Source organism: Pinus tabuliformis, chromosome 5_2 (genome assembly GCF_031772625.1).
Source record: "Pinus tabuliformis cultivar Carrire ecotype Pingquan chromosome 5_2, CPIR1, whole genome shotgun sequence".
NCBI classification, from domain to species: domain Eukaryota; kingdom Viridiplantae; phylum Streptophyta; class Pinopsida; order Pinales; family Pinaceae; genus Pinus; species Pinus tabuliformis.
Window position 1 is genome coordinate 136,776,723 of NC_142306.1, and position 25,144 is coordinate 136,801,866.

The 25,144-nt window shown below is 34.7% G+C and overlaps 1 protein-coding gene across 1 annotated transcript; it reads right to left on the reverse strand.

The window, feature by feature from the left end:
- Positions 1-17,844: 17,844 nt before the first annotated feature.
- On the reverse strand, positions 17,845-23,472 carry LOC149157886 (glyceraldehyde-3-phosphate dehydrogenase GAPCP2, chloroplastic-like). Its single transcript, XM_089437674.1, has 4 exons — positions 23,354-23,472; positions 23,158-23,257; positions 22,899-22,959; positions 17,845-17,987 (listed from the first exon to the last, which is right to left on the reverse strand). The coding sequence occupies exons 1-4, from the start codon at positions 23,458-23,460 to the stop codon at positions 17,890-17,892; spliced, it is 366 nt and encodes a 121-aa protein (XP_089293800.1). The 5' UTR covers positions 23,461-23,472; the 3' UTR covers positions 17,845-17,889.
- Positions 23,473-25,144: the final 1,672 nt, after the last annotated feature.

Genomic DNA, 25,144 nt, shown 5'->3' on the forward strand with positions numbered 1-25,144 from the left:
TAATTTAATTATTTATGTTTGATTTTTATTATTACTATTATTTTTAATATTTGTTTTTAATTTTGCTATATTTTTTTTTTTTTTTTTTCTCAGTAAAAACTAATTCTATTAAGAGAACGTATGGTACATAAGAGCTTACAGACAAGAAAAGCAAGAACACAGGCAGCCGGAAAGGATAGGCTATCCACCTCGACTCCTAAGAGAGAAAGAGAAGAGAGCAGGGATGAGCGAGAAGAAACAAGAGGAACAGAGGAGCAAAACCAGAACAGAGGACTCTACCCAACATGAGTAGAATCAACTATTCGGCATTTTTTCCCTTTCTTTTTCCCAACTTTGACCCATTCAAGAGGGTTTTGCTGAGCTGGCATGATTTGCAAACTGAGAGGTGCTGACGGTGAGGTCTCCTTGTCTGAATCCGAGGTGGAGGATTCATGATTCCTTTTCTGTGAGACTGGTGGGACGGACGCATCCGCAGGTCCAGTCGAGGGCTGATCCTGTGCTGACTCTTCTGCCAAACCTTCCTTATTCTCTTCCTCTTCATCTGAGCTGAAGTCAAAATCGTCCATGGGGGGAGGATCGTGAGGCTTCCAACTTTTGGATTTCTGCTTATGGTTGGTTTTCTTCTTTTGGGCTGGCATCGTGGGACAAGAGCTCTGAAGATGACCTGTGTGGTGGCAGTTTCGGCAGCGAAAGGCTGTGTTTTCGTAATCCAAAGTTTGAGTCCAGTGGAAGTCTCCAATTTTGAGATTGATCTGGTCTGGGAGACCTTTGCTTATGTCTATTTCTGCACAAATTCTGGCAAAGGTGTATAAGCCCTTTTCCCCTCTAGAGATATCTGTGTCTAAAAAGCGGCCTAGGGAGTTGCCAATCCCTTGGAAAACTGCAAAGTGCCATAGGTGCGCCGGGAGGTTTGGTAGTCTGACCCAGATGGGGAGTTTGGTGATGACTGCTGTAGAGGGATCGAAATCTGGGAACCAAGGGGTGAGGAATAAACCAGCTGCACCCCAGAACCATGGGCCATCAGTTAAGGCTTTTTGATAGTCCTCAACGAAAGCAAATACTACAATGAAGAAGCCCTTTGAGCATAACAGAACCTTGCAGTTGTTGGTCCAGTTAGAGTGAATCCATTGAAAGAGGTCTGCTGTGCGTGGCCATAGCCCATTAAACCTGCAAATAATGCCATGTTCTGCAAAGTGTTGGGTTTGCTCATCCAGCGTTGGATGTTTTATTTCAATGGAGGGGGTTTCCTCCAGTTTATCCACCAGGAAAGGCTTGGGAGCCTGAACAGGTGGAGCTGTTCTCTTAGACGACTTAGCATGGACAGCGTCCTTGTATGAGAATGCCTCAGCCGAGGATGGCTGTCCTACAGCTCCTCCTCTCAAACGGAGGGTTAAAGCAATGGAGGCATTTCTCTTAATGCTGTAAAAAGACAAGGGGCAAAGATCCTCGAGCTGTTTACCTTCGTGGAGAAGTCGCTGTGCTGCAGAGGGAATCCCCAGCTTGTGTTCCAGAGCCTGCTTGAGGTCTTGCACTTGATCCGACGCTTTCACCCAATGTAGCAGAGTTTTGCCTGAGATAAGCTTGATCAGGATCTGAAATGAAGCAGAGAAACCAGAGTTCTGCTTGCCTTTGCAGATCTGAGATGAGAGGAGGCTTGAGTTTTGAGGGGCCTTCTTTTCCTGTGTTTGCTGTAGGGGATTGTGAGGAGAAGAAGGGAGAGTCCTAGGGTCATCGTAACTGCCATTGCTGTCTGCCCAAAAGGGCTTCCAGATGCTCCGTCCAAGATTCCCAAGAGCCTCCCGGGGAAAACTGAAGTCATTTTCTGCTAATTCGTTCTTGGCCAATGCCCTTGCATTCTGATGGGGGCAGCTGAAGCCAGATGCAGCGGCAGAGGGCTGAGAACTGGCGGCCCCAACGTCCATAGCAGAATAGATCAGCGGGAGGGGAGCTTTCGAAGGCTGCCTGAGGACATGCGGATCAGCAATAATCGGATGGACCTGCATTCCCTTACAGGGGAACGCTTCTCCAGCATTGGCAGGGCCGAGCAGGGGCCTGACGGCGGCCGGTGGAGAGACGACGGCTGCAAATCTTCTAGGATTCGTCTTCAGGGCCGGAGGTCCGCATCGTGGCTCAGTCATGAAAAAGATCTGGTTCGCTTCTTCAGCATCGACAGAGCCGAGCAGGGGCCCGACGGCGGCTGAAGGAGAGGCGACGGCTGCATATTTTCTAGGGTTCATCTTCAGGGCCGGAGCAAAAAACTCGTAAATGGGTAAATAATTTTTTTTGCTATATTTTAAAAAATATATATGTTTTAATATAATTTTTAATTTAGTTGTTCTTATTTTATTTTTATTTTTTTTTAATATATATTTTTACTTTCCTGTTATTATTTTTTAAAGTTTTTATTTTTTTGCTTCTATTTCCTTTTTTCAATATTTATTTTTTTTTTGTATTTTTCATTTTTATTTACTTAAATATTTATTTATCATCTTCTTTTATTTTAATTTTTTTGCACGTTAGTGTCGATCCGAAAAGAAATGCAGTTATTTCAGCACTCACAATTTTTGTTTTCAAGGGGTTTTTCACCAAAAAATAATTGGTTTTTATTAGCTTTTACTTTCATTTTATAAAATTGTTGAAAGAAAAACAAATAAATAAATAAATTATTCCTCTATGAACACTTTTCTTTTTCATATTATTTTTCATGCTTTTTTTTGGTAGTTTTGCTAGAGTTCTCATTTTGAGTTTACAGTTCCCATTTCAAAGTTTACATTGTTCATATTATTCTAATTGTTACACCTCAAAAGCTACAGCAAAGTCCTATTAAATACTTTTTCCTTCCCATCTTTCCAAGGATGGAATGATGTAGGCATCTTCAACTTCATGTTTATCCTCTCCCACAATGTACTCCAAAATGCACTTTGAAATCTTTTGTCTCTATCTAAAATGATTCTTCTCAGTTTCCCAAAGCGCAACTAGACTTTTCCAAATAACATGTTTGTTTCTTCTTATCCAATGATGGGAATCATAATACACATCTTGCTAAACCTGGAAACTATGACAAACACGTAGTCTTGTCCCTTCCTAGTTGTTCCAAAATCTACCACAAAATCATTTGAAAGTATTTCCTAGGCATGAGTGGGTATAGGTAACATATAATATAGACCTTACTTCTTGTTAATAGGATTGTTGGTACAACAAAGCATTCACCCTCTTATAAACCTAGCTACATGTTCTTGCATCTTCATCCAGTACATATACCTTTGCCATTTTTCCATTGTCTTTACCACACCCTAAATTCCTATAACCTTAGAGGTGTTAGCCTATCTAATTAGCTCCAATCTCTCACCTTTAGGAACACATAATGCATCCAACCTATAGAGCAAATGAGAGCATGGCAACCAGTGATTAATATTTAATGAATATATTATGTTTTCTTGCTGATACAAAGGAAATTCTATTCAAGAAAGAAGGAAGACATATTTTTGTTGAATTAGATTGGTTACTACTTAAATAATGTTACTTTGGTGTTTTTCTATTCTTCAACTAAAGTATACCCTAAACCTTATGGACAAAAGATACATGACTGAAAGAATCATGGATCGATTATTCAACGTAGGAAAGAGCTTCATTGATTTTGTTAATTGAATATATTGATTGAATTAAAAGTTCGAAGCACTTTTATTTTTCTTTTCTTGAAATGAAATTCCAATAGTTTTCATATTTACATATCAAGGTTGAAGTAGTAGGTTATATCTTGAATCCATAGTAAATATAATATATAATTTGATAAGTATTAAAATCCTTCTTGTCTAACCCAAAATTAGAAGAAGGGCCCAAAATTAAAAGAATACTTTACATATGATTTTTCATTTTAATATTAATATTTTTTATGTAATTATATATGGGACTTGTAACAAGAGGATATTATGTATGAAATTTTTGTCAGCATATACAAAATATTGATGATCTAATTACAAACATCATAAGAGTATTCATCATCATCTCAAGGGTGATGATCTAATTACAAACATCATAAGAGTATTCATCATCATCTCAAGGTTTTTTTATCATATATAAATATTGTAGCACCCTTACGTTTTTCCTTTTCAGAGAATAGTTTTTTTAAGAGTTTTAAATTATTCTTAAATTTAATGTCTATGGAATAAGATAGAAACAGTGTGATGATGTAATTATGTTTTATTTATTGAATTAATTAATTATTTTTTTGGAATACTTAGGAAAGAGCACTAGAGTATTAGAGATTTCTTTCCAACTTATAAAAACTTGTTAGTGGTTAAAGTCCACATGAGGGACCTTCCCAAAAAGTCTCCTAAAAATCCTTAGGAGTAAGATATTAAACATATTAACATAATAGGAGTGAAATATTATGTTAATCACTTAATTGAAGAGAAATGTTAAGTTTAGTGAAAAGTTGAATAAAGCATAATGGGAGGGAAACACTCTCTTTAAAGGAAAAAAAAAGAATCCGTTAAGAGAATTAAAACAAAGGCCAAGGAAAAATTTGAGCAGTCCTTAAAGCAAGACACTACCAAAAATGTGCTCGAAGAATATATAAGAGAAGCCATTTAGTAGTAAAAGTGGTTGTTGATTCCTCAAAGAAAGAATATATTAGCTCATGGGGAACTGTTATAGATAACTCATAGTTGGATGGAATGTGCTTTGTCCCTTAATATTCCCCAGCAATAGCTATCGTCAGATGAAATGCAATAGCTACAGTTTGGTGAAATTATATTCATATATTATTTTTGATTCCACATCGTTAAATGATATGTATTGTTAGAATAAAGGAGATGATATATATCTATACTCAGTTGTACGTATTGCAGTTTGCATGCATATCCTTACTGTTCTCATATATGTTATTGTTCTTTGTATGAAAATTTGTGAGTGAATGCATTGAGAAATTGGTCATTATGTTTAGCGATCATATTGCGATGGATTAATATACATTTAATATTTGATCTGAGAATGAGGTTGGAAGAAGACCGAATAACTAATTTAATTTGTATTATAATTAATAGGTATTACATCTGAACTCTGCATGGATATAGATAATTTTTTAATTCTACTCGATATCTCAATTCTACAAGTGAAGGAATATATTTTTTGGATCATATCACAAGGGTGTTAGATAACTACCGAAAATTAAATTAAGAATATATAACATATATGCTAGGAAATCTATTCCTTCCAATTATCAATGGGAATACTATATTGGAATCATAGTCTATAACGGAATCCTGACTCAGCTTACCAGACTTCCTGTTTTTCCAGTTGATTTCATTGGAATAATTGTTATTTTTAAGTTATGCTGCAAATTGAAAGAAAAGAAAATGTGTTATTGTAGTAATTATTTCATTAAATAAAACTATACTAGATTCTGTTGAAGGTGTCTGAAGAGAATATTTTTAAAATGGAATGGAGTTGTTTCTTTCCGGTAAGGAAAGATGGAATGTCCATGTTATTCCTCTTCCTTAAATAATTTAATAAATATGGAATGTCCATGTTATTCCTCTTCCTTAAATAATTTAATATTTTTGTTTGTGCGCATAATTAGGAAGTTAATGGAGTAAAATTATGATTTATATGCATGCATTTATGTAATTAAATTGTATACTTCTTCTAAATTTTGTATTGATTATAAAATCTATACACCTTGATAGCCGTATATTCTTCATAACTAAAAAGGGATATTTGGAGTGACAATTTAGGAGTAATGAATTGAATCTCAGCTAATAAGCGGTTATCGTGAAGAATATGTGAAGAAGATTTATATAAGAGAACACATAAACTGAATTGATAAGATAAATAAAGTCAAGAATCATTAAAAAATTATTTACTATACCGGGATAACAGTTGAGCAAACTATCCTAAAGGAAATAAATGCAATTAAGGGATGGTCATAAATAGAGGAATAATACATTATTATTGTAAAATAGTAATTGTGCTATGTCTAAATCTAGTGTGAAAAATGGTTAGCTCCTGGTTTCAACTAAACCAAGATATCATAGAAAAATTGCAAACTATATCCTTTATGTAAGCTTTATACAAGAGTGATTAAATTAACTCTGTCAAAATGTCATTAACCATAGACCAAGTATGTATGATAGTGCGATAAACTGTATTTGTGTAACTCATATAATCACAAAGAAATTAGGAGGGCACAGAAAGGGTATAGGAATCAGAATTATAACAATGAAACGAGTTTTATTATTTATTTAAACACGAAATGTATAAGAATCTGTTCCTTCCATATCAAAAGTACTGATATTATTCTAAGATATGAATTGTATAAATACATCGAATATGTTAAGGAAGAGAAAGGTTACACATATGACAAAGATATTACCGGTATATTTATTCGAGAGAACTAATATAAAAATATTACAGTCAAGGCCAATGGCCATATTATTCATTGATAATAAAAACTCAATGCCCAAATGTTCGCGTCTATCCCTCGTAGGTTGCAATAAAAAAATAACAAAACTTAAAGGAAACCTATATTCTCTTGTGAAAACCATAACTGAACTTGCAAGAGATGTATCGTGTGATAGTCATACAAAGCATGGGAGTTCAAAAGAAAGTCGACTTGTAGGTCACAAAAAATATCGAGTCAACCTTCAAGGCGTGCAAGTGACTCGTTTATAAATCATACCTAAAAAGCTTAGTAAGAGCCAAAGAAATTAATAATTTGAAATATAGAATGAGAATTCTATGTGGGTATTGACACTTGAAACCAAAATGGATTCGCACCATTTAAACCATACCTGAGAAAAAATAAAATGAAGTGCATCCTCTTCAGAACTACGTATGCTAATGTCAATATATTAGTTAATAAAGGGAAAAAATAAGTTTTTAAAAAAATCGAGAAACGCTAACATGAATCCTTATCAAAGGAACTAGTTCGACATCCTGGCTATAGATACGTAAAACCTGTAATGTCCCTGGCTAATCACTAGTGAATTTTATTATTTAGTCATGATTGAAAAGTTAAAACTATAGAAAATATTGGTTGATGTAAATATTTACATTTTCTTCTTAAATAAAAGAAAAAATTATTTTTTTTGTTGTGTTAATATTCTTAATAATATTTAAGGGGCTATAAAGTAGAAATAAATCCATAACAGTGAGAGAAGTAGATGGAGAATTATTTAGGCCCTAGGAACAGGAATAAAAAAGGGAAAATTCCACATTTTTTTCCCATTCTCCAAGGAGATAGGAAAGGAGATGAAAAAAATAAAGAAAGGAGAGAAGATATACACACTAGCGGAAATGGCTAGAGATAAGTTCCATGAGTCTGGAACACTACTTAAACTAGAGATAAATTTATGGAGATAAATTCCATGAATCTTCATATAATTGGAATTAACCTGAGAGAAAGGACAATAGATTCTAAACCACACCACTGGGAGAGCAAGAATGGTGGGACCCTGAAATAAAATAAAGGCGTTGGTTAGGGTTACAAGAATATACTTTCTCAGCTATTCATGAATTTCATTCTCTCATTAGAAGGGATGAATCTCAGGGGAAACTAGCTGAGTAGCTAGCTTTCACTTGGGCGGTCTATGAGAGAACTCTGTATATTCCCCAAAATATTTTATATAACTTTTTATAGCTAGTCTAAATATATTTTGGAATAATAAGTGTTTTGGAAGGTGTAATAGCCTTTTAGATGACTAATGTAAATGGAAAGGTTCATATATGTACTTATGTCAAGAAAATATGTGAAGGTATGAGTGTGCAGGTACATGAAACTATCTATGGAAGAGTGTGAAAGAACCTACATGAATAATGTTGGTAAAGTATCTCAGAATGAGGAAAATAATGTAAGTGTTGGTAAGTTTAATTAATGAAATTATAAAAAAAATATTATGTTACATATCCTTGTAATCACATCTAGAAATTGTTCTATAATATGATGTGAAGCCTATTGGAAATAAACAAATATAATATGCTTATCTACATATGTATGTTTCTAAAATAAAATATAGTTATTTACATATGTAAGTTCATGTATTTTAATGTATATGCGTAAAACGAGATTGGGGTTAGTATTTCGATTTTGGAAGGGCCATCAAAGAAATACCATACCCACCCAAATATAGTCCTCAATTTTGATCTCTTCTGACACATAAGTCCCTATAGATCTTGTGAAAATACCTGCGAGGGTTTTTGGACATTTTACAGAGTGATTAGATAATGTTCTGTAAAACAAATAAGAAATGTGAAAATTTATGTCTATGCATGTTGATGGAAACCAAAAAAATAGATTGTATAGTATATATGTATTGGTGACAAGCACACACACACACATGGTTCCTTATGTTATGAATCTTTAATTGTATTGCATGATATCTATTTATTGGAGAGAGTAATTGTGATGGTTTGAGTAAACAAATAACAAAAGAGTGAGATAATAGTCTTTAAACCATGAAATATTTGAGCTATAAAATAGAGTAAATATTTCTAGAAGAAACAAATGAACTACCTATAAAGAACTTTTCATTCCACACATAAATATATAAATTATTACAACTATGAAATCTAGTAACAAAATTAAAATAAGTGCAGAGTATTGGTTGTCAAATGCACCAAAGGGAATAAGAAAAACATATTCTCTTGATACAAATATGGGAATAAATCCTTGCAACTAAGAATAATGATTATATTGACATTAAAAGGTAAATGTATAATGTGTGTCAATGGTCAACCAACCGTGCGAATTTGACATTTTTAGTAGAAATAACAATAACCACATGAAATGTTACAACTAGAGAAATGGTTGTAACAGGAAAATGTGCTAAATTTCCTTGCATGAAAGAAAAATGCAAAAGTCTTATGAAGAAAACTCGCTATTGACATAGATACATCTTAAACCCCACGACTATAGTCAAAACCCATCAATTTGATGTGCAATCAAAGAAACCCTTGAAATCAAATAAAAAGAATGTAAGTGGAACATTAAGGTTACAACGAAGTCACTCTAGTGAAAGCAGGGGTGTTCTTATGTAACAATAAATGTTGTTCCATTTTGAGATCCAAACTACAAGAAAACATAATACAATGGAAACTAGTTTATAAGGGACCCAATTGGTTGAAGTGCAACCACATGTATTCTTAGAAGGAAGTTGTTATAAAAAGAAAAACCCAATAATTAAACTTATTGTGGTCTGTAAGCCCATGTCTTTGTTTCTCTTGATCCACTTAGAAAACCCTAACAAGGTTTACCCAACAGTAAAAAATAGTTACAAATCCTTTAGCTAGTAACAAAATGGTGATTTCAATATTAATAGAGACAAGGACTAAGTATCATTTTCAATTCAAGCGTTTTAGTAGTAATTTCTTACCGGGGTGAATGAATTTGAATAAACCTTTTGGCCATGGCTTCTACTAAATCATCAACTATGTTAAGCTCCAAAAAATATTATTGTTAAAATAATTGTTAGGGAGAAAGAAATAAGGATGTGAGATTGAAATTTATCAATAAACAAAATTGGGATGAAACTTACCAAAAGAATTCCTTTTTTAAAAGTGCCATTAAAATCAAAACAAGAAGGAATTAATCATAGTTGAATGTAACTCAACAAAATGGATGGTAGAAGAAATGATGAGAAGATAAACCCTATAAATTTTATATCAAAAATCCTCTTTTATATCAAAAAGCCTCTTCCCCTTCAGCAAATAGTGAGAATGAGAAATACCAATCATAATCCTTGAGGGTGGTTACCACCACGAACCACCCCAGTGAACCATAATCGTAGGATTTTCCATTCGAAAAATGTACAAAAAATATGGATCCGACACATTCAAATAATTAATAACAAATACAATCTAAAATATTTTTTACTTCTAGAACGTTGTTGTGATTTACAGCTAGGCATATGGAGAGTTTGATACAAAACATGGTGAAAAAATAACATGTATGAAAAATCAATCAACATTTGTAACACTCATCTTCAAGCCTTATAATGAAAACTCATTTGTACAAATAAAAAAATCTCCCACATTCATGGAAAAAAATAAAAAATGGAAAGCATATCATTGCAAATGTAAAACATTACTCCAACGTTAATTAGTGTGAAGCGTAATCTAATACATGGAAAGGTATTAGAGTTAGCGAGTTGGTAGCACATACTAATTTAATTTGTATAGTTATAATGAACCTCAACCATGGTCATAAATTGGGCATTCAAATAACCTTGTCTTTTTTTATAAACCAAGTTCCATCAGACAAATAAAGAAATGAGTTTAACTATTAAGATAATCAGGCTGATATGTAAACAACCTGTTAATTAAGACATAATAATGAAACATTGATAATAAATGGAGTGAAACATATTGTATTTTACCTGGTGAGAAGCCTTTTATAACAAGGAACTCTGATTCCCAACTTTTATTTTGTGAAAATTTTTATTCAGAGTTTGCTCAATTTGCTTATTTAAGTAGAGGAATTTTACTTTAAAAATTTGCTAAATTGTAGTAGCTAAAAGAAGTTTATGTTCTCTTATACATTCATTATTAAGGTTAATTTCCTTATAGATGTTGATGGAGATATGGATATTATAGGTGTTATTAGAGCAATCGGTTCAACTGTGAGGCCTAGGGGCGAACCCATAGCAAGAAGTTTAAGAAAATTACTATTGGTATTATAGAATTAAGAGATAAATGGGATAGTAAGCGAAAAATCATCTGCTTGACCTCCTAGGGAAGGATATAGACTTCGATGCACTTACAAGATGAAGTGTCACCCCCTAAAAAAAATTATGTGATAGTAAAAGACTTTAAACTAAGAATAACCGGTAGAAAAAGTGAAAGTGATTGCTAGAATGGTTTGTAGGTAATGTACGCTTATAATGTGAGTAATCTAGAATATTACTATCTTTATAGCTAATAAAGCTGGATTGCACTAGAAAACCCTAATGAACATGGAGTACGCAAGTTTTAGTGAAGAAAAAATTAGAAAATAAAAGTAGAGAGAGGAAAATATTAGTATATTTGAACCAAAATAACAATATAATTCCAAAAGTGATCATTATAGAAAAGACCCCAGAAGGAAGCGATATTTAAAATTAAATCCAACAAATATGCCACATGACGTCAAGCACAAGTTGCTAACATAGAAATTTGAGAGTTGGTTTCTCAGTATATACATAAAAGGTTATCTAAAATTAGGTATTTCTAGCTAAGATTTCTAAATGGAATCAGAGTGACGAATACCATAATAGGACATTCCACAAGGAACAAAGCTTGAAAGAGAAAAGACTGATGATAAAAAAAATATGTATGTTCTTTAATAATTGTATGGCTATGCTTTCCATAGACCCGTGCACAGAACAATGATGACGGTTTTTCATTTGAATAGATATCACTCTTATTTTGAAAATATTTGTTATCTAAATGCGTGTTTAATAATTTTTATGTTAAGTAAACCATAGTGGTGACCTTGAGTGTAATTGTAACGACATCATCAGTATAGAAAATTAAAACTTTGTTCTATTATGAAATACATGATTAAAAATAATTAGAATAAAAGGGGGTTGATAGAAAGTGGGAAACTTACGTAATTGTAGGATTTAACCAATCAGAAAACCAAGAAAAAATTTGTGTAATGTCTAAGCTTCTACTATACTTATGAAGTGAAAGCAACATAGTTGTCATTAGTTCTATATAAAAAATCATTTTACCCATATAAACTGGGTGAGGAAAAACAACTAACTATAGGAGTAAAATTAACCCCTACTGAGTGTCAATCTCAGAACGGGAATATGGACCATAAGTGGTGCCTGTATGGACGAAAAAATAATCGATACATCACTACTAAACTAGAGGGGAATCACACGAAATTAGTACACTTGTATTAGTAAAACTCTCAAAGTAAGAAAGAAAATGTATTGAAACGAAAAGGAATTTATCTCGGGGAGGTGGTCCCTTGGAGGTTGTGTTCAAGCTTTTGCATAGGAGTCATGGTTATCAGCGATGTAGGGATAAGAAGAAATGGAAATACGAAAATAATTTATGATTTTTTTTTTAATAGTAGTCGAGGAACTTGATTATATATATAACAGATAGTAATTTCTAGTTTACACTAGATTAAACACAAATACTACTGGGAATTGTGTATGTGTGTGGCACTTTTGTATATTTAACAATGTAGATAGAAAAGGTATGTTGTGGATTGAATCTGTAGAGAGGGATAGAGAAAACATGTTTTCTATAATTTATGTAAAAAAAGGGGTGAGATGACTTGCTGATGTCAAAGTTAATTTGGGAAAAATTGAACTTGTTTTAAATGTTGTATATGGAAGAAAGTGTGTAGTCGTCATTTTCTTCATTTTTCCATTAGAAAAAGGGTAATGTATTATTGGTTAGGGAATCACTATGAGACTTAACTTAGACATTGATAAAATGTATGCAAGATGCTCCATAGTGATGTAAATATGTCCGGTAAAATACTGAGAAAAGGGTGCATACCTTTATATTATGTAAAATAAAGTGTAGCACAAACACACGAGGTGCCCATGTTAACATGTTTTAAAATTGAATTGGATATAAGAAATATATGTGTGAAAGGAAAAACCAATAATTACAAAATAACTCAACTATGAGAGTGCTAAATAATGTAACTTACGATTATGAGTATACATCCATGGCTACCATGAGAAGGTTTGGTCTTCAATAATTATTGTTGAAAAATTATTCATATGTTTACTTAGAAAAGAGATAATTTGGTTGTGAAAATTTCAAATGGAATGTTTTGTGACTTTCCTATGTATGGAATGTAGGGAATTTCCTTAAAGTCTAAATTTTAGTTCGAAATATAAGAACAACATAATCAACGATGGAACAAGGCATGGCCAATGATATTTTTTAAGACAAATGAAGTGTGCGAAAGAAGGTAATTGTGTGACACAAAAGAAATTCTACCCTAAAAAACACCTATTAAAATATACAAAATGTTGGTAAATTGGGATAGAATATCATCATGATTTATTGAGATGAAAAACAAAAGGAACCTTTTGAGACTTTGGAATTAAAAGAGAGAGTGATAATAATAGGTTGATTGTAACGAGAGGTAGATAATCATGAACGCATGTGGAAATCGTGCTGAAAACGTTTATAAAATAATAGTCTTATGCAAACATATGCAAGATGAAACAGATGAAGGTTACAATGGAGGCTCGAAAAAATGGTGTGATAGCCAAGTAGGTTGGTTGAGTCCATGGGAACGATGTTAAATAAAAATGTTAAAGGGAGTTCTCTTAACCTTGACTTCAATTACACACACACTTATGTATTGTATACATGGTAATGCTATATATATGGGGGTGTGTGCAAGAAAATCTCATTATGTTGAAATGTGTTTCAGGGATCATTGGAATAGGAGGATGAATACTTACAAATAGCATGGAAAAAGGAATACATTAACAAGAAGGAATTCCTATTGAGCATGACTCTTACATTGTGGTCATCGAAAATCAAAAGGGGAGGTATGGCCTAGTTCACATGAATATGGAAAACATGGTATTTATAATTTGTGTGGTAATGTGTAAAGTGTTCATTTATGTGTATATGCATATTTTTTTATTTTTCTAAGTGTATGTGGCATTGTGAACTAGTAATTTAAAAAAGGGACAAATGTAATGGACCTTGAAAAGAGCACGCAATCATTGATTGTCTTGATGGATGAAATGGTTATTAAATATATATGAGCATTCATATTAGTGCATTTGAATCAATGGAAAATTCACTAACTAATTTATTTATGGTGTTGTCCATAAACAAAATAATCAAGCTCACCTAGAATCAAATAATGAGGAGATCTAGTTAATTCAAATTGCAGTTAGCTAAAAATATATTTGAATTGGTGTCACATGATAAACTAGTAACCACTGATTGGATTCCCTAGATAAACCCAGTGGAATTACAAGATTTTATGTCTTGGATCAATCTAGCGGAAAAGAAAAAAATTTGTGAATAAGTGGTGCATTGGCAACTATGAAGATAAATCTTTAAAACTAGCTTTTACTAGCTGAGGTATTGATCCCTTGTATTAGAAATTTTTAAAATATTTTCTAAATTGATGAGGATAAGTATACTAACATGATGTGGGTGAGACAACCAAATTTCATATTAGTCCAAGGGGGAGAACCCCATGACTATACACGGAAACAAACTATGTATGACCCTCATCAAGAACCTATAGTGCAAGACAACAAATATGAAAATTGAATAGATGTTGCAATGTGAACACTTAGTTTTGCACTAAAAGAGAATAACAAAGCATCCCAAGGCAGACATAGCTAAGCCCTTGGGAAAAAGTAGACAACAATGTAGTTTCCTTGAAAATGTAAGTAAAATGAGGTTATCCTAAACTTACTTAGGTATAAATAATGTGTACAAAATATTTTAAATTAATCTAAAAGCATAATAATTCCACCCAATGTGACAAGACACTAGTTTCAATTTGTTATAAAGGGAAATAAAATTAAATGGTTCATGAAATATTATTGTCAATATGTAAATAGTGCAAACAGATTTGGTATTTCCATAGTCTAAAATTTACAATGGAACCAGGTGGTGGGGTCCATGTCTTTTGACATATCAATGAGGCAAGTGAAAAAGGATTTCCTATTATTATTGGTGTGCCTACATTATTGTTGCTAACTCTTATTGAAGTGCATGGTGCTAACCCTTGTTGGGTTGTCATACATGCATGTGAACTTATTGGGTACATGTCACTCACCTTGTTGGGTGCAAGAATAGAAATTGATGTTCCTTATTTATCATGTATGAGAACATGCCATAAATGAAATATGAAATTTAGAAATGAGTGAATCTTACTTCATAAATTGGGCCATCTCTCAAGGTAGAGTTCCATCAAATCAGTTTGGGCCTAAAGAGGGCACTCGAAAGATGAAAGATGAAATGAATGATATATTTCCTATATGATTCCAAAGACTAATGGGATATGAAACACTAAGGATGGTGTCCCTTTTAATGGGAGGCGAGATGTAACACCCTTGGGTTATCACCAATTACTTAAATTATTCAATTATGACTAAAAATTTAGAATTATAGAAAATATTGGTTGATGTAAATATCTATATCTTATTATTAAATTAAAAAGGAAATTGATTTTTATTATATCAATATTATTGACAAAGTTTAAATGATTATCTGGTAGAGATAAATATGTAACATTCAGAGAAGTGGTTGGAGAACTAGTTATGCCCCAAGAAGGGGAATAACAAAAGAGAAAAAATCCTAATTTTTATGAATTCTCTAAGGAGAGAAGGAAGGAGAGGAAAAAGAAAGAAGGGATAGAAAAGATCCATACTAGATTAAATGACTAGCGCTAAATTCCATGTGTCTAGAAGACTACTTAGAGTAGAGATAAAAAGCTCAAGATAAATTCCATGAATATGCTTCTATTTGGAACTATTGTGGGAGAGAAAGATAGTAGTTTCCAAAACCCACCTCAAGGAGAGAAAGGCTAGTGGGAACCCTCAAACTAGAGTAGGATGTTTCTTGGGGTTGCAAGAAGATACTCTTTGAATTGTTATGAAAATTGATTCTCTGACATGAAGGGTTGAAGCTTAGGGGTAGCTAGGAGAGTAGATAGATTATAGTTGGGAGGACTACGAGATCTCTCTTCATATTCCCTAGAATATTTTAGATAACACTTTAGAACTTTCCTCAATATATTTTGGAATAAAAGAAGTTTGTGAATGTGTACTAGTCTTTTAAATGATTAATGTAGATGGAGAGATTCATATGTATACCTATTTCAAGAAAATATATCAAGTTACAAGTGTGTAGGTACAAGAACTATCTATGGAATATTATGTAGGATCCGACATGAATAATGCTCGTAAATTATTTCAGAAAGAGGAAAATAATCGAGGGATTGTTAATTTTAACTAACAAAAGTTTTCGAGACAAATCATGTTACGGATTCTTGAAAGCCTTTGTCGAAATTGTGCTATAATATATTACAAAACCTTTTATAAAGGAACAAGTAGAAATCAATTATCTAGATATATAATTTTTTTGTATTTTAATGTATATTTGTAAAATGGAACTCAGGTTAGAATTTCTTGTTTTTGAAGGGCCATCAAGTAAAAATTGTCCCAACGAAAACACAATCTCTAGCTCTAATATTTTAGGAAATAGAAATCCATATAGGTCTTGTGACAGGACCCGTGAGGGTTTTGGACCTTTTCTAAAGTGATTGGATAACATTTAGTAAAAGAAAAATAAAATGTGCAAATTTATGTCTATGAATGTTCATGAGAACAAAACAATTCGACTTTATAGTGAATATATGTATAAGAGGATATATATATATATATATATATACTTAATGGAGATGGAAAATATGAAGTAAATAAATAATGCAGGGGTCGAATAAAAGTCTTGAAACTATGACATAGCTGAGTTGTAAAGTATAGATTTACAGAAGCAACAAATGAACTAGCTATTAACGATTTTTCATTTACCCCATAAATATATAAATTAAAACAAGTATGAAATTTAAGAAAAAATTTAGTATAAGAGCAAAGTATTGGTATTCAAATGCATGAGACAAAATAATTAAAACATATTCTCTCCATACGACTATGAGAAGGAATACTTGCAATGGAAATAATACTTATATTGACATTGAAAGGAAATTGTATGATATGTGTCAAAGGTCAACCGTTCATGCCAATCTCACATTCTAAATAAAAATAACAATAGCCACATGAAATGTTAGAACTCGAGACATGGTTGCAACACAAAAAGTTGTTAACTTTCCTTGCATGATGAAAATAGGGAAACAATCTTAGAAAAACTATATGTTGATAGATATTCATCTCAAACCCTATGAGTATAGCGAAAAACCATCGATTCGACATGCAATCAAAGAAACCCTAAAATCAAACCAAATGCATGTGATTAGAGCATTAAGGTTCCAACAAAGTCAATCAAGTGAAAGAATTGTTTGGCTTTAAGAATAAACATTGTACCGAGTTGGGAGTTGTGATGCAAGGATAGAGAATAAAATGAAAACTAGTTTATAAGGGACCCTATTTATCATAGTGCAACCACTTGAGTTACTCGAATGGACTTGTTACAAAAACCAAAACCCAATCATTAAATTACTTGTGGCATGAAAATCCATGTCTTCTTTTATCTTGAGCCGCTCAAATAACACTAGTAGCATTTACCAAATGGTAAAGAAAAAAATACAATTCCCTTAACCTGGAACAAAATTGTGAGACCAATTTAAAACAAGGATGGCTGCGAAGCAGCTAGTCCCTGCACATAGTTCTATCTAGCCGCCTTTGAATTCGTATAGCAGCACTATATGCCGACAGTTTCCGAACTAGATCAGGAGATTCAGAGTTGATGTTTGAACGCAAATAAGCAGCTTGGCTTTCAACCAGGTTTTCTTCCCGGAAATCTCAAGCCTAACATTTCTTTAGGCTTCTTTAAGAAGTGCTAGCAAGAGCTAAGAGCAAAATGCAGCTTCTGTATACCAGAAGTTTTAAACAGGAAAGAAAAGACAATCTGAGGATAAAAAGGCATGTTTGCAAGGCAGAAGAAATGTATTCCTGCAAATAGGCTCGTTTCAATTTAATTTAAACTTGCTAACATTTGACAATTAGAAATCATAATAAGACAATTCATTACCCTGGACAGCTACAGGAAACTAATTTCACTATTTACAAGATTTCTCCCCAGTAAGAAACTCTTCATGCTATAGCAGGAGATATAGTGGAGTAAGTTACTCCTCGCAGATTTGAAGTAGTTTTCAGAAAGAGAGAGTAGAAATAGTGACATGAGAATACAAGACAAGCACGAATGCTAACAATTAGGACATTAGTGCCGCAGTCGAGCAGAGACGATAGAAGCATAAAAAATGCGAGTTGCAGCACCATGGCGGACCCAAATGCATATTTGAAGCATCCGTCGTACACCTGTAATAGATAAGGAAGCGGGGAAATAAGACATGTGAAGAATACAAGACAAGCACGAATGCTAACAATTAGGACATTAGTGCCGCAGTCGAGCAGAGACAATAGAAGCATAAAAATGCGAGTTGCAGCACGATGGCGGACCCGAATGCATATTTGAAGCATCCGTCGTACACCTGTAACAGAGAAGGAAGCGGGGAAATAAGACAATGCGTAAGATGATGCAAAAGAGATGTTATTGTTTTTTTGGTTTCTTTTTTCTTTGTCTTTCGACTTTTACGATGTCAATAATCAGAAGAGTCATGAGAATAAGTGCTAAGAGAAACAATGATGTGAGTTCAGTAAGTTGGCTTATGCTAATGGATTCCATGTTATGTGAAGCGTGGAGGTGTATGTGAATATCCAGGTGCAGAAGAGGCCAATTTATACAAAAGTTCAATGTGTTTGTACGGTGGTTTTAAGTGTGTATGGAGCTAAAATACTTGAGGCTCGGATGGAGCAGGGCATAATTTAATGGTCGGCATAAAACGAAAAGCTTACATTAAGTGAGCAATTAGTGCAATTAAGTGGTCGATATGACATGGGGAGCAAATGGCATATGGAATGATGTATGTGGCGGCAGAAGTAAATGCGAAATTAGGTGATGTATCTGACGTTGGGAAATCTTGGTGGTAGATTGGGTCCGATAGGAAATCTATGTCAATATCTAGGTGCAGAAATCTTGAAGATCAAATTGGAGCAGGCCAGTATTTAATGATGGGCATAAAACGAAGACCTTACGTTAAGTGAGCGATCGGTGCAATTAGGTGATCGATCTGACATGGGGAGCAAATGGCATATGGAATGATGGATGTGGCGGCAGTAGTAAATGCGAAATTAGGTGCCCCTTTGAGTCTGTGAAGACAAGAGCCAAGATTACAAAACGAAGGCAGAGTACATCAGCTGAACTTAGGGATACAAACTGTCAGAAACCTAGTCTTTATCATACCTGTATAGCTCGTATGTTAAGTATGCGTATGCTATTACTCTGGGAAAGAAAAGTAAAATTATTGATCAAATACCTCCAAGTGCTGTCGTACATCTCCACCACCATTATAGGTGTAAGTATGCACTATGTGCTTTGAATAGGCAACCCCTGTTGACATCAAGGGATAATAAAAGTAACACAAATCAATTTAACTGCATGTGCAAAAACAATGTAAAGCTGGAAAAGACACAATGCTTGTGCAACAGCTTTCAACATGTAACTTCTTACCAAACAAATTGCCAGCTGGACTCCACACAACACGGTTGTCATACCTGTAGAGATTGGTGTATTCAATGGGTTTAGTTCAATATGGTCTCGCAGAAATTTTCTGTTTGCCTTGCCTAAATCTGAATACAACAGAAACGAAAACAAAAATCCATCTGGCTGTCCACTGATAGCCACAAAGAACGAAAATCTCTTCTGTTTTCAACATTGCAAACGAAAGATTCTGCCGAAGACTCTATACCCTGATGTCTGTTGATTCCATGGAAGTGCCATCAACAATTTCGCATATACTAAAAGTACCAGCTGAGAGCTCCAGTGCTTCTTTACATAGTTTACTCCAGCACTTCTTAGATAGATGATCTGCCTGGGACAAAGTGGAGGATTTAAGGATGGGCTCTAAACAAGGAACCATGACCTTAGCTAAGATCTTATATATAGTATTGCAACAAGATATAGGTTTGAAATCCTCAAAAGGGCAACCAACCTGTTTCTTTAAAATGAGAGCGATGGAGAAGAAGTTATAATGGACAAGGTCTCACTTAGAATAATTCGAGAGAAAAAGAAAACATTAGCCATAACTGCAATGTAATTTTTTCCTAAGTAGCTCAGTTCATTCTAGCTTCAATACAATGTAAGCTAATTTACTAAATTGTTTTCCCCACATGATCTTCAGCAGCCGCTTTTAGATAAAACCCCACAACCAAAGTGGCTTTCTAGTAATGGCCATATCAGCATGGAACAAAATCCTCAACATGAGATATGCCATATTAATCAGTTGACTCCATATTCCAGAGCCAATGTTTGGAGCCTGATGAAATTCCATTGGCTCAACCCCTTGTTTGCCATGGGATACAAGAAGACTTTAGAGGTTGATGACGTACCAAATGTTGCAGGCAAGGATACTGCTGAAGAGTCATATCGAGGACTTGAAACCAACTGGTGCTGCCAAAAGGTCGAGACAAATATACAGAACCCATCAATGCTAAAGGCCATTCTGTCATCTGTTTGGAAGGGAATGATAATCAATGCTTTGTTTGCAGCCATATTTAGCTGTGCAACATATATAGGTCCATATCTGATAAACTTGTTCGTAGAGTACTTGGGAGGAACAGAGCATTTTTCCTATGAAGGCTATGTGCTGGCCTCTATTTTCTTTGGTGCAAAGATGATTGAGTCATTGGCCCAGAGACAATGGTATTTTGGAGCCCAGCAGCTTGGGAAACCATATATCTACGTAGGCTCCAAGAGCTGAGAAGGGTTGAACAGGGTAGGCACTGTGAAGGTCAGTGGTACCATAGCTTATGTTCCACAGTCTCCATGGATTCAAAGTGGGAAAATTGAAGATAACATCTTATTCAGGAACAAGATGAATAAAACCAGGTATGAAGGTGTACTTGAAGCATGTGTTCTGAAGAAAGACCTAGAATTGTTTTCTCATGGGGATCAAACAGAGATTGGTGAAAGAGGCATCAATTTGAGTGGTGGACAAAAGCAAAGGCTGCAGCTTGCTCGAGCAATCTACCAGGATGCAGGTATCTATGGATTTACTATTAATATACAACAAGATACACAAGAACATTGAGCAATCCCATGATCATAATTTCCATATCTCCTTGTTTTGTTCACCATTATAAAAGAAATGAAGAGTTACAATTGAAAACAACCTTATTCTTTCAGAAGTTTCAAAAATTACCTGAAACTCAAAAGAGACCCTTAAGTACTGAAAATTTATCTTGACAAATATGAAAAGTTAAAATAAAGTTTAATGCGATAATAATTCTTTAAAAGTGTCATAGAGTCCTTAAAACTGGAAAACTACTGTAGTCACTGGACAATCCCATCAGTATTTTTCTTGTACTACAATGGACTAAATTCAGCTTGATGAATGTAGCAAAATCAAAGGCCCCATTGTAGTCACATGAGAAACAACGCCATGCAACAAACTGAACTGAAGACTTTAGAGGTTGATGACGTACCAAATGTTGCAGGCAAGGATACTGCTGAAGAGTCATATCGAGGACTTGAAACCAACTGGTGCTGCCAAAAGGTCGAGACAAATATACAGAACCCATCAATGCTAAAGGCCATTCTGTCATCTGTTTGGAAGGGAATGATAATCAATGCTTTGTTTGCAGCCATATTTAGCTGTGCAACATATATAGGTCCATATCTGATAAACTTGTTCGTAGAGTACTTGGGAGGAACAGAGCATTTTTCCTATGAAGGCTATGTGCTGGCCTCTGTTTTCTTTGGTGCAAAGATGATTGAGTCATTGGCCCAGAGACAATGGTATTTTGGAGCCCAGCAGCTTGGGAAACCATATATCTACGTAGGCTCCAAGAGCTGAGAAGGGTTGAACAGGGCAGGCACTGTGAAGGTCAGTGGTACCATAGCTTATGTTCCACAGTCTCCATGGATTCAAAGTGGGAAAATTGAAGATAACATCTTATTCAGGAACAAGATGAATAAAACCAGGTATGAAGGTGTACTTGAAGCATTTGTTCTGAAGAAAGACCTAGAATTGTTTTCTCATGGGGATCAAACAGAGATTGGTGAAAGAGGCATCAATTTGAGTGGTGGACAAAAGCAAAGGCTGCAGCTTGCTCGAGCAATCTACCAGGATGCAGGTATCTATGGATTTACTATTAATATACAACAAGATACACAAGAACATTGAGCAATTCCATGATCATAATTTCCATATCTCCTTGTTTTGTTCACCATTATAAAAGAAATGAAGAGTTACAATTGAAAACAACCTTATTCTTTCAGAAGTTTCAAAAATTACCTGAAACTCAAAAGAGACCCTTAAGTACTGAAAATTTATCTTGACAAATATGAAAAGTTAAAATAAAGTTTAATGCGATAATAATTCTTTAAAAGTGTCATAGAGTCCTTAAAACTGGAAAACTACTGTAGTCACTGGACAATCCCATCAGTATTTTTCTTGTACTACAATGGACTAAATTCAGCTTGATGAATGTAGCAAAATCAAAGGCCCCATTGTAGTCACATGAGAAACAAGGCCATGCAACAAACTGAACTTCCTTGATGTGAATCCGACCTTTATGACAGGTAACAAACTTCAGCAATGGTCAGCAAGTTCCCCGGGGGCTATCTCAGTGACTGTAACCCATGGCAAACATAACCTTCTTCACAGGCCTCAAAATATCAGGTTCAAAACTTGTAAGATTGATTCAAAACTTGGAGATGTATAGTTCAACTATGCTATATTAAAAATTCTTAATAGCAACTGTGGCATTGAACACAAATGCAAATCATCTGGACTCCACACAACACGGTTGACAGATACACCCGATTCCTTAACAAGTGCTGCCTGCAGTCCCAGTGCAAAAGATTAAACTGATTGCATCATACATACAATGCAAGTTGAACAAAAAATCCAGATCCACAACTGAGACATTGGGTGTTGGTACACCGAAAGCCATTCCAGTTAGCTTTCCATTCAACTCTGGAAGGACCTTCCCAACTGCCTGTAGCTATTTATAGAAATTTCATTTCTTTGTCAGATATATACATTTAACAAAAAACAAATTACAGGTACAAGAACTGAATACACATCAGATAATAACATAAGAAATTCATAACAACTTTATTATCATTTTAAATTGAGGACTTAAAACAAAGAGGCCCATGCCTACCTGTTGTTGCATGAACAGTGGTCATGAGGGCCTCAGCAATACCAAATTCTTCATTCACCACCTGTAGCCAGTCCATGAGTATTCATTTCAGTTTTTACGGTGAGCTAATTTTGACACATAGTTATGACTCAATGACAATGTTTGCAGGAAGTACATTTGTCGATGGAAAAATATAGATGCAACAATCTTAAGTGCATTTGTCGATGGAAAACTATAGATGCAAACTTAAAAAGTACAAAAATTACCACAAAAAATATACCTTAAGATGTGCAGAAGCCTTCTCGGTTGTTGTAAAAGCTCCAGATGATTCTACAACATACTCAGCTCCATAGTTACCCCAGGGAATCTCTGAAGGATCCCTGTAGCAGTGGTTTCCAAGAGATCATAGCATCATTATTCTCTAAATCATAATTATCAGTGTTTATTTACACATTGGTTAATGTTAAGGGGCATACCTTTTAGAATTGACAGTAATACTGTGACCATCAATTTCAAGAGTCGTATCATCAACAATATTCAAGCTCCCTTTGTATACCCCATGAGTTGAATCATACTTAAACATGTAAGCCTGCCAGCCACAATCGCAAAACAGAAGTTTAGCCAAATTTCGGTCAATAGGAATGCTACATTAATGCTTTAAAAGAAAATTCAGAACGGTATAAGGCACAAGAACAAATTCCATCAAGTTAAAGTTCAAAGTATGCACTGAAATTAACCCAAGGAACTTGCTCAACGTAGAGAAATTATCCTACAGCAATTGCTTGCATGCTAAGTAACAAATTGCTAGAGTCAAGCACACCTTACAATCCAGAGAAATAAAGTCACTTAAACAAAAACATCGTCATGCAAAAGCCCATGGCAATCAAAAGATCTGCTCAAAAGAATCAATGAGGGTGTGTTTTACACACCCATGGCAAGAAACCGAGAGTCTAACGAGAGATGGTCGGATCAAGACTGGGCAAATACGGACGTGGTAATAAACAGGCTAGTAATAAAAAGAAAAAACGAATAATTAAAAGTTATATAAAAAATTATTAAATAAAATAATATGACAATTAGAATATATAAATATATAAAAGTCGCCACAGCTGGACCGCTGGACTTCATGCTACCGCATGGATACCAAGTGTCGCGTTACCTGCACCCTAAGATCGCCATGATCGAGCGACGAAGCTGGAATACGTTGTAAGTAAAGATAAGAAATCAAAGAACCATCCAGTATATGCCGTATAGGAATACCTGGGATGTTTCAGCCTCTGTGTTGATCCTGACGGTACAGAAAAGCCAGAGAACTTTCCTGCGCGTCTTTCTGCCTTCATTTTCCAGAGATAATTGGTATCTCAGACTGCCGGCTCCCGCTCAGAAAGGCCTTGCCCTGTTTAATTTAATCGTCTTCTTCTGGGCTTAGATGTGACAGAGAATTCTAGATTTTAGGGGTGCCCTGTGTTCGATTTTGCGATGGCAATGGAGAAACAGAAAGAGACAGAGAAGGAATATCCAGGCCCTGGATTTATTTCAAGCTGCAAGGGAGCTAAATTTTTCATGAAGACGATTATAATTATGGGTTTTTTGCTTATAGCAGGCCACTATTTTCTATTTGGAAGACAAGATTTCTCCTCCTGTAAATCTCTGGCACAAGCATTTCTCCAGGGAGATTCGAACCCTGGTGCATACAGTGTCGAAATCAGAAAAACAGAGCTGAAGGATATGATCATGGCAAGTAAAATGCATAATACTAGTATTGTCATGAACAGCACCAGCAGAATCACTGAGTTAATTCATGTGAAAGAAGATCCGAACAAGAGGGTGTTTCGTCCTTATGGGAGCGCTGCATACTTGTTTATCCAAATGGGCGCTTACAGAGGAGGTCCAGCCACGTTTGCTGTAGTTGGGCTCGCTTCCAAGCCTCTCCATGTTTATGGAAAGCCACGATTTGAATGTGAATGCATCCCCAAGAATTCGTCTTCTGGAAGATTAATAAAGGGCAAGGCCTACAAAATGCTAGAGCGTGGGCACCGATGACAATGGTGGAGAGCTCATTCTTCACGCAATCCATGGCGACGAGTTTGGAAAACCAGAGAGGATCGTTGCTCTCGAGGAAGAAAAAGGTAGCTACAATGGCTCTGTTTATAGCCAGGCTCCTCCCTATGATTATCTCTACTGTGGTTCCTCCCTGTATGGTGACCTGAGTGCTCAGAGAATGAGGGAGTGGATGGCTTATCATGCCAAATTATTTGGGCCTAGGT

Excerpts from the sequence above, each read along its gene's own strand:
- LOC149157886 (XM_089437674.1), bottom strand. The coding sequence starts at position 23,460 with ATGTTTAAGTATGATTCAACTCATGGGGTATACAAAGGGAGCTTGAAT. Across the intron at positions 22,960-23,157 it reads AGGCTTCTGCACATCTTAAG|GTGGTGAATGAAGAATTTGG; the intron begins GTATATTTTTTG and ends GACTGGCTACAG. Across the intron at positions 17,988-22,898 it reads CACTGTTCATGCAACAACAG|GTGTACGACGGATGCTTCAA; the intron begins GTAGGCATGGGC and ends TATCTATTACAG.